At 47.9% G+C, this 10,726-nt stretch overlaps 1 protein-coding gene across 2 annotated transcripts in view; it reads left to right on the plus strand.

Moving 5' to 3' along the window:
- CUNH1orf159 (chromosome unknown C1orf159 homolog) overlaps positions 1-10,726 on the plus strand; it is a 22,262-nt gene that overhangs the window by 8,379 nt on the left and 3,157 nt on the right. For both annotated transcript variants that reach the window (XM_005368707.2, XM_013354268.1), the window contains 7 exons: positions 1,583-1,679; positions 3,963-4,038; positions 7,057-7,152; positions 7,472-7,537; positions 9,679-9,813; positions 10,105-10,130; positions 10,222-10,252. In XM_005368707.2, the coding sequence (XP_005368764.1) occupies positions 1,605-1,679; positions 3,963-4,038; positions 7,057-7,152; positions 7,472-7,537; positions 9,679-9,813; positions 10,105-10,130; positions 10,222-10,252 (505 nt within the window). In that variant the 5' untranslated portion in view covers positions 1,583-1,604. The remainder of the gene's footprint in view (positions 1-1,582; positions 1,680-3,962; positions 4,039-7,056; positions 7,153-7,471; positions 7,538-9,678; positions 9,814-10,104; positions 10,131-10,221; positions 10,253-10,726) is intronic.

Here is a 10,726-nt window from a genome sequence, read left to right on the forward strand (position 1 = left end):
TAGGCCAGGCTGGCCTCGAACTCACAGAGATCCGCCTGCCTCTGCCTCCCGAGTGCTGGGATTAAAGGCGTGCGCCACCACCGCCCGGCAAGAGTACCTGTTTTTGCAAAGCACCCAGGTTGGGTTTCTAACAATCACATGCCAGTTCACAATTGTCTATAACTCCAGTTTCAGGGATCTGATATCTCTGCAGGCATCAAGCACACATGTGATGTGCATGTATACATATAGTTAAAACATTCATATACATAAAATAATATTTCAAAAAATTAAAAGGAATGGGGATGTAGCTCGGTTGATAGAATGCTTACCTAGTGTACACAAAGCCTTGGGTTCAGTCCCCAGCCAATGTTGCCCATCTGTAATCACACCACTCTGTGGTAGAGGCACGAGGAGATGAGAGAGATGGAGAGGTGGCTCAGCAGTTAAGAGCACTGACCTATGTTCTATTCCCGGCACCCACATGGCAGCTTATAACTGTAAGTGTTATAATCTGTAACTCTATTTCCAGTAGATCTGATGTCCTTTTCTGACTCTGCAGGTGTCAGGCATGTTCATGGTAGGCAGATAAACACACATGCATAAATTTTTTTTCAAGTTTTTTAGAAAAAAAAAAGGTAGTATTGATACAGATTGAGTTCAAAGTCAATCAGGATACAAGAAACCCTTATTCCCAAAACAGGAAAAAATTATTAAGAACTGTACACATGATATTGCCTCAAGGCTCTGTGGTATGTTTTCCTCTATATTAAAAATAAGACATATAAGCACTAAGTCGGCAGTTTTCAGGCACCAGGTGTTCTAAGGTTTAAATCTCGTTGCAATATTTTGCTCCTTTTTCGACTCTGGATCCTTCCTCTTGTTATTACTCTTACTATTTTTTGTTCGGTTGGTTTTTGTTTTTTTGAGACAGGGTTTCTCAGTATATTCCTGGCTGTCTGGAACTGAGAGATCCACCTGCCTCTACCTCCTGAGTGCTCAGATTAAAGGTGCATGCCACCATCCCTGGCTTGTGACTACATTTTTAAGTTTGGGTATTACTCTGGACCATGACTTTATATCCTCTTGTTTCCCCAAGTTCAGAAAGGCAGAACACTGTATCACTGAAAATTCCCAATGAACCCATGTCCACCCCAACCCCCAGCCACACACAAGGAAACCGAATCTTGTTAGAAGTGCTTAAGATGTGATTAGGGCTTCACTAGGGCAGTGGTGCATCCTGGGAAATCTTGCTTTCAGAATCCTGACTGCATATCACTGGAAGGAATACCAGGTCATCCCTCTCAATCAAGGCTCTGCCCACCTGCCTTGATTCCTGAGTTTTAAGCCTTCAAACTATAGCAGCGTACAGCTGTGAGCTCTTCATAGTCCTAGCTATGCTAACAACTGATCTCCAGGTAGAGAGGAGCTGATGTCTGAAGTTCTCACCCTGGAGGAGTAGGTAAGGGTGCTTTGATTGCATCACTGCGTCCCTGAAAGGTTGCCCTGCTCTTTCCATTAAAGCCCTTCCAGAGGTTATCTCCCTCTTAGCTCCACCCACCCTTACCAGCACCTCCTCCCTGAGCCCTGTTCTGTCTTACAGGTCTTCCTGTCAGCTCCCCAGCATGACCCTGCAGTGTCTCATACTCTTGGCTGTCCTCCTGATGGGAGGAGGCATGAGCAAGTCCACAGAAAGCAAGGTAGGTGATCCCGTGCCCCATGGCAAGAAGTTGAAGCCTCCTCAGAGACAATAGATTCTCATCCCATAAAAATATCGGTCTTTGAACTTCGGGTTCACTGATGTTAGCCTGACCCTGGTAGAATCCCGTTGGAGTCCACAGCTAGTGTTGGAATGACTACACTGCCCATCACCTGTTGTGTTATGACTTCTAGAAGTTTCTCTGCCATACCTACCTATTGCTATAGCTGACCTAGAGTCTCTACAGAGCCACCCTCCAGAGCTACCTGCTCAGCTGCTGCTTGCTGAGGAGCTAATGACTGGTAGGCACGCATGGTCAGGCATCCTGGCTCCCACCAGAAGTAGTCAAACAAAGACAGTCACACTCCAGTGGGCTGAGCTTTGGTATCTGCCATTATTCTCTCCAAGCCAGGCAGGATGGGGTGATGTATGGGGAATCCCTTACTAACTTGCCACGGGTAATGAAAGATTAGAAGGTAAAACTAAGTCACTAGAGCCAGACATTGGTATCTCACACCTTTAACCCCAGGATTTGGGAGACGGAGGCAGATGAATCTCTGTGAGTTCCAGGCCACCATGGGCTACACAAGACCAATGCAGAAACAAATCCAGGTGTCCCAGTACTAGGGAGTCACACGCCTTTAATCCCAGCACTAGAGGGGAATATAAGACAGGAGGAGACAGAGGCTCGGGGCTCATTCTGCAGTCACCCAGCCTTGGTAGAAGTGAGACTTCACTCGTGGCTTGGCAGTTTTGCTTTTCTAATCTTCATCTTGAACCCCAATATCTGTTCTAGATTTTTTTAAAAATATTTATTTATTATGTATACAATATTCTTTCTGTGTGTATGCCTGAAGGCCAGAAGAGGGCACCAGACCCCATTACAGATGGTTGTGAGCCACCATGTGGTTGCTGGGAATTGAACTCAGGACCTTTGGAAGAGCGGGCAATGCTCTTAACTGCTGAGCCATCTCTCCAGCCCCCTGTTCTAGATTTTTATTCATCATGTTATATCCTGTTATCCTTTAGACACTCCTGTTAACTATTCAGATCACAGGAAAACCCACAAACTTGTAATCCTATCCCACAGGAGACTGAGGCAGTACAGTTCTGAGGTTTTTTTTATTTGTGTTTTTGAGACAAGGTTTCTCTGTGTAGCCCTGGCTGTTCTGGAACTCTTTCTGTAGACCAGCACTTGATAGGCAGAGACAAGTGATATCTATAAGTTTCAGGCCATCCTGGTCTACATGGTGAGTTCCAGGCCAGCCAAAGCTACATAATGAAACCCTGTCTCAAAGCAAAAATGATAAATAAAATTTAGAAATTAAAAATAGAGAAAAGGGCCGGGCGGTGTTGGAGCACGCCTCTAATCCCAGCACTGGGGAGGCAGAGGCAGGCAGATCTCTGGGAGTTCGAGGCCATCCTGGTCTGAGCTAGTTCCGGGACAGGCACCAAAGCTACAGAGAAACCCTGTCTCGAAAAACCAAAAAAAAAAAATAGAGAAAAGGCAAATGTAATATAACTTTTAAATTTCTTGAGTGTTTCTATAAAGAAATGAGGGCACCTATATATTTATGTTATGGTTTGGGGAAGAGGGATATTTCTAAGGAAGTGTTATTGGACAGAGGGTCACTAACTAGGCTGCTGTTCAGATTCTTGTCCCTACCCTTTCACTATAGGGAGGGCAGTACTCTGTCAGGGCCTTATGAGATAGCCAAAAGACTTCCTTTGAGCTCTCTCCAGTGTCAAAAGTATTCTAGATTAGGGCAGTTTGTTCTGTGCCACACCATGCCAGGCTGTCTGAGGCCCAGGCCCCAGGCCAATTCACACGAATTCATTAGGTCTTACCCTTCCTGGCCTTTGGGAGACTGGGTAGCTGGTGTTGGACACACCTAGCCAGATTCTAGCCTTATATTTGATAGCTTATTCAGTCACCAAATATTCACTGGTCACAGGCTCTGCACAGTGGGAGAAGGACCTGTTGGATGGTGACTCATGTGCTGTGACAGGCATGGAGTCCAGGTGTTTGTAGAAAAATCCAAGTCTGTCCAGTAACTTCCAGGTTTGGTCTCCATGTTGAGGGCTGGAATCTTCCCTGTGCTTTTTCAACACAGGCTGCAGTAGGAGTGGGGTAGGAGTACTCACTTGCTGAAGGGATGTCACATGCCCCTAGAGAGTTTGGGAGCTATGGGTAGCGAGAAAGCTAAGACCCTGCTGTGACCAGTGCTGTTCTTGGCATGAGCGAGGCACTCACCAACCTGTCTCACTAATGTCTCTCCTCTAGGCCCAGCAACCCGAGTGTTGTATGGATGTGGTAGACTTCAATGCTACTTGCCCGGGCACAGGCCTATGTGGCCCAGGTAAGCGTCATTGTTACAAGTAAATAGCAGACTGATCACCACCCCATCATCATGCCTCAGTGTCTCAAGACAGCTGAGGGAATGGAGGAACTTGGGCAGCACAGGCTGTGGCGTTGCTCAAAGGAGGCCTCCCTGGATTTCCTTCTTGAGCAACCTAACCACACCCTTGTCTGGTATAGGCAGGACCCTGTGGGCTGAGGCACAGGGTTCAGAAGAAAACTAAGCCAGGATAGCACTTTCAGGACTTAAAAGCTCTGGAGGTGTACCCCCCCTTTTAAGATTTATTTATTTATTTTTATTTTATATGTGAATGTTTGCCTTTAGGTGTGCATGTGCACCGCATGCACACCTGGTACCCTCAGGGGCCGGAAGAGGGCATCAGATCTTTATGGAACCAAATCCAGGTCTTCTTCAAGAAAACAAGTGCACTTAACTGCTGGATTGTCTCACCAGCACATCGTGGGGAATCTTGACTCTGGGATATCTAGCAATGTTTGGAGGCATTTTTGTCCATCACAGCTGCAAATGAATTGAAGCTTCTAGCATCTGGAGATGAGGCCAGGGTGCTGTTCACGAGCCTCAGAGCACAGGATGACCCCACCACAGAGGATAGTCCATCCCCAGGATCAGCATGGCAAAGGTCAGGTCCCTGTCCCATAAAAGGTTCCTGGAGGCTAGGAAGGCAGTGCTTCCTGGAGGCAGCTAACAGAGGTTGGGGCTGGTGAGAGAAGGCAAATAGGGGCCTCTGGGAGAGGAAGACCCAAGTAAGATGATGTCAGGGCCACCCACTGTCTTTGCCTGTCCTGAGGCAAGAAATGATTGTGATGAAAAGTTGGTCAGTCTTGAGGGGGGTGACTAGATTGACTCCTCTGTCACTTGATTTGTCAAGAGGTACTCCTTGGTACCTGTCCTGAGTTCCATTACACTCAAGACTACATAAACCCAGAGAGACTGCTCAGAAAAGTACCCTAAAACATTGACAGGTTTGTGGAAGGAGGACACAGACAAGATGTTGAGACTAGAGGGGAGATGGGGACCAAGGATGAGTATAGTAACAAGGGAAGGAGGGCGTTGTTCTGTGGTGAGCAGAGAAAATCTGAGGATGCTGTCTTAGGATTTCTGTTGCTGTGAAGAGACACTGACCACAGCAACTCTTTTAAAGGAAAACATTTAATTGGGGCTGACTTACAGTTTCAGAGGTCTAGTTCATTATCATGAGGGTCATGGCAGCATATAAGCAGACATGGTGCTGGAGAAACTACTGAGAGTTCTACATCTTAATCTGCAGGCAGCAGGAAGTGAACCGTGTGCCACACTGGGGGTAACTTGAACATAGGAGACCTCAAAGCCCACTCTTTTTCCAACAAGGTCATACCTACTCTAACAAAGCAACACTTCCTAATAGTACCATTTCCTATGGGAGCCATTTTCTTGCAAACCAACACAGATGCCAAACGGCCTTCATCAGCCTTCTAACCTAAAGTTCTGGAAGTTGTACTTTCCTGGATCCCTTCACATTAACAGGAGAGCCTGGGACCAGGCGTCTCATGGGGCTACAAATTGCCCAGAGATGGCTCAGTGGTTGCAGGCTACTATGCCAAGGTAATGCTAGTCACAGAGGGGCTGGAATAAGGTGGCTCTGGGCCCAGGTACAGGGATGGAGATAACTAAGTTTGTGTGGGAAGACATAAGAGCCCCATAGGCCTTCAGGGCTCCACATGACTTTCTGGCCACCCTCTTTCTGTGCATGTAATTGAACAACCCAGCATCTGTCCACAATAGAGTCAGTTATATCGCAACACAGGAAAGTAGTAAAGGATGATTCTGGGGAGAATCTCACTCTTTTTGTTTTGTTTTGAAACAAGTTCTCCCTATGTAGTCTTGTTAGCCTGGATCTCCTAGAGATCCACCTGCCTTTGTCTCCCAAGAGCTGGAATTGAAGACATGCACTACTATACCTGTTGAGAATCTTACTCTTGGTGCTGGGTTTTGTATTGAGGACCCCATGTTCCTTAGTCTTGCCTTTAGTAGACATACATGCCTCTCCTGAGATCTACTTATGTATTAAATTGATAAGAGGAATAAAGTTAGGCCACTTTAGGAGACCTGTTCCTCATCTTATGATTCCATGTTTGAGCAGAAATCTTCCACCCAAGTAGAGCTGAGCATTTGGACTTTGTTCCTGTGTGATTTTCTTTGCCCACAGCATTGGTAGAATTGGAATGGGCTGATGTCCTTCTTAGACCGTTTGTCCATTGCTGTTGATACTATCTCTGCCACCACAGAAAGGCTTCTGTCTCATCACAACCCATCTGTTCAGGTCAGACATTATAACCTTCATTATTAAGGTCCAGTGACCCATGGTTTAGCTCTACATGCTGCCCAATATCGAGCTGTGTCTTCTAGTACCCCATCAACATTGGTGGGCCGTGTATGCTCATCTTCTGTGTTGGGGATGTTAGAAGTAAAGGTATAAAATGGCCTTCAGGATACCCTGTCAGAGGAGAAACAGCTGTCCACAAATCACTGGCCAGTACAGGCTAGGTCACTCTCAGAATGAAGGTGTAGCTTTGGTCAGTGCCAATCTTGGACAGACATTTGGATAGACATCTCCTGCTACAGAGACCCTGGGAAATAGCACAGGGACAACAAACAAGCCAGTGTGCCCCCGTCCCAATGTAGAGGCCCAAGTGAGGGTGCACTGCCGTATGTCGGCAGCATCCTGTGTATATATCCTGGAGGAAATGGTTCCGGTGGGTAAGGCTGGACCTTAACATGATACCCATTCATTTTAGCTAAGTACTCTTTGAATAGTCTCCTGAGGCATCCAGAAAAGAAATGAATTTGGTTGAAAACTCTATGCTTTCTGTTGAATTTATTTCTTTTTCTGGAATTGGAGCCTGTGCCTACAGATTTCCACATCATGTTAATGTTCTTGAGTTGAAAATTACCAGTTCATAATACAGAAAAGCTTACAGGAGACAGTGAGATGACCTTGACTTACTTTGACTGGTACAGGTTGCTACAGGCACTGGAATGCAGATGGGAGTGCTAGCTGTGTCCGCTGCTGGAACGGGACCCTCCCGAAATACAATGGCTCTGAGTGCAGAATTCGTATGTCTTCTCCAAGCTATCTACCCCAGTTCCCCCATACTTCACAGGGGTCCTTATGTCCTATTTGGGGAGAAACCAAGGGAACCACTGTACTTGTCCTCTCCAACGGCGGTACCCACCTCGCCCAGGAATGTTGTCTGTTAGTGAGCAGCCCCTTGGATCCCTCCCTGAGTGTTCTGTTCACTGAGGACAGCTGTGGGTGAGACCCGCTCCTTACTTTCTCATCTCTAACCTCAGCTGTCCCTTTCGGACTATGTGTGAGGCCTCAGTAGGGTTCCTGGCATGGCCCAGGCCTCCCCTCAATTCTGCTCTCCCATAGTTACTGGCCGGGGCATGCAGTTTCCTATGAACAGAAGCTCAGGGACACCTGGACAGCCACATTTTGGTAAGTCTTTTAATTCATAAATCCAGAACTGTGCCTCTGATTAGGACCTGGGACTGGGGATGGGGCCCATCATTAATTAGAGCTGTTATTGGTACCAGTGCCAATCCTGAATCACTGAGACCACAGCAGACATAGTCCACTCTGACCCCCAGGCCCTAGGGATTGCATTGCCCATCCCACTGACGAGATTGCAAACACACAAGTCATGCCTCCTGATCTGTTTTCAAGGAAGGGATAAGCCCTATTTACCTGATGCCTGTATCTCCAGAGTCCTCAAGCCCACCTTAAATGAAGGCCTGGGGAGTAAGGGGTGGAAGAATATGTCTGAAGTATCAGTGTGGCCAGGCAAGCAAGAGAGGGGACTGGGGTGGTGCTGGTAAAGAGAATACGCCCAAGGCAGAGGAGCCCCATAGGTTAGGAAGCTGGACCGAGCTCCAGTACAAGTCTGCCTCTTCTTAGGTGACACAGTCATTTTAGGGACTTATCACTCTGACCCTCATCCTTCAACAGTGCTGGATCTTAGGCTTAGAGTCCTATTCTGAGAGGGCTCAGTTTTTCCTATGGGCCTTAGGACCCATCTCTCCTCTCAACCAGAAATTGCACTTGAAGTCAGTGACACAGAACAATGGTGTTTAGGGTAGGGGTATAGCCACATCTTTTTTTTTTTTTTTTTTTGGTTTTTCGAGACAGGGTTTCTCTCTGGTTTTGGAGCCTGTCCTGGAACTAGCTTTTGTAGACCAGGCTGGTCTCTAACTCACAGAGATCCGCCTGCCTCTGCCTCCCAAGTGCTGGGATTAAAGGCGTGCACCACCACCGCTCGGCTTTAGCCACATCTATTGCACAATGCTAATGAGTCAGAGCAAGGTCCACGGAGTCTGTCTCAGTAAGAAAGAGACTTCCCGGGAGATCTTGTCTGTTTCTAAGCAATAGTGGAGAATGTGCCTGAACTGGCCTTCCCCTGTAATCAGATTGATGACTACCTTAAGAATCATAGAACCTTCATCCAGCAACTGATGGAAGCAGATGCAGAGATCCACAGCTAAGCACTGGGCCAAGCTTTTGGAGACCAGTCCAAGAGAGGATAATATGAACAAAGGGGTCAAGACCATGATGGGGACACCCATAGAAACAGCTGACCTGAGCTAGTGGGAGCTCAATGACTCTGGACTGACAGTGGGGGAACCTGCATAGGACCAAACTAGGCCCTCTGTGTGTGTGTGGTTGGGGCAGCCTTTATGGTCACTGGCAGTGGGACCAGGATTTATCCCTACTGCTTGAACTGGCTTTTTGTAGTCCTTTCTTTTTTGAGGGATACCTTGCTCAGCCTAAATATGGAGGGGAGGGCCTTGGTCCTGCCTCAAAGTAATGTATCAGACTTTGTTGCCTCCCCATGGGAAGCCTTACCCTCTCTGAAGAGTGGATGGCAGGTGCAGTGGGGGTAAGGTGGGGGATTAGAAGGAGGGGAAGGAATGGGAGTGGAATAGATATGTAAAATGAGAAAAGATTATTTTTAAAAATAAATTAATTTTTTAAAACTAAAAAAAAAAAAAAAAGGAAAGCTACTTCCCAAGGCCAGGCCGTGGTGGCACACCCCACACCCCTTGAATCCTAGCACTTGGGAAGCAGAGGCAGGAGAATTTCTGTGAGTTCAAGGCCAGCCTGGTCTACAAAGCAAGTTCCAGGACAGCTAGGACTGTCACACACAGAAATGCTATCTCAAAAACAAACAAAAAGAAAGATATTTGCCGTAGTTGGCAGTTACACTGATCTGTGAATAACCCCTAGCATGTCCTGACCCCAAACAAATGGAAATGAGCAGGAGGCAACTGCATGTATCCAAAGTGAGCTGCAGCAGAAGTACCTGCTGCCAAGGCTGGAGGCTGGGGCCAGTCTAATGGAGAGAGCACAGGAATGAGCCTGGTCCAGGAGAGAATGGGCACTGTGATGTCCCTTGTCCTGTGGCGAGGTGTGTTGGGCTTGTGGAGGAGTGCAGAGCCCTTGCTCTGACATGTGGCTGGTCCCTAGTCGGGGCTCAGGTATGTTTGGGGAATGGTGGGCCCCAGGGGTTAAGCAAGGAACACTGTACCGGTATCCATCCCCCAAGACCCAGGCTCTCCTGGCAGCTATTGGTTTGCCTGCAGGGGGTCCTCATGTGGCAGCCTCCCTCTTCCTGGGGACACTCTTCATCAGCACAGGCCTCATCCTCTCTGTGGCTGGGTTCTTCTACCTCAAGCGCTCCAGTAAACTTCCTGAGGTTTTCTACAGGAGAGACAGAGGTACTTCCTCCTGTGACTGAGTTTCCACTTGCCTAGCCTCAGGGGAACTGTCCAGAGCCTGACCCCACTCAGGACATAGGTAGGTGATCCCCAGCAGATACAGAGCAGGCACAGGGACTCCACAGAGTGCCTCTGGACGCTCTTATAGCTGAGAACATGAGGGTGGGCCCTGCTGCATAAGAGCTTCCAGGGTAAGAAATGGTGAGCAGCTGTCCAGGCTCCCGGTGCTCAGGGCACGCAGAGCTGCGGCAGCTGCTGGGCAGCAGAGTGACATGTTGTTTTCTTCCCCAGCCCCTGTCCTGCAGCCTGGTGAAACAGTAAGTAACCTACTCTACTAGGCTGAGCGACCTGGGCTATTTGTACCTGTGCCAGGCCATTCAAGTCTCACTTTGCCTTTCTCTTTTCAAGGCTGCGATGGTCCCCCTGCCACAGTCTTCAGGTACTGGCTGCAGCATGTTAAGGGTGTTGGGTGGAAGGGTCTTACTGTGGACCAGTCTTCAAAGCCTGTTGTATAGTTTTTATCCCCAGATATCCCTTTCTGGGACCTGACCTGCCTTCACACTTTCTATGTAGACTGCTCCATAAGTCAGGGACAAGGGCAGGTGCTCAGCAGGCATTACTCCTCTTTTTTCCCATCAACACACATGGTTTCCATGTTGCCTCCCTTCCTCAGCATAGGGCCAGGTTCCCTGCTTCATCCGTAGTCATGTCTAAGTCTAGCTCTGCTTGAGAGCTGCAAGGAATATATCAGTTCCTGAGCCTGCCAGGCCTGTGCAGTTATGATCCATTGTGTGGGAGATGCCGTGAGCATAGATAGGGTTATAATCCACTGTGCAGGAGATGCCGTGAGCACAGGTAGGTTGAGTGCAGTTATGATCACTGTGCAGGAGGTGCCGTGAGCACAGGTAGGTTG

Source organism: Microtus ochrogaster, unplaced genomic scaffold (assembly GCF_000317375.1).
Source record: "Microtus ochrogaster isolate Prairie Vole_2 unplaced genomic scaffold, MicOch1.0 UNK38, whole genome shotgun sequence".
In the NCBI taxonomy this organism is placed as follows: Eukaryota; Metazoa; Chordata; class Mammalia; order Rodentia; family Cricetidae; genus Microtus; species Microtus ochrogaster.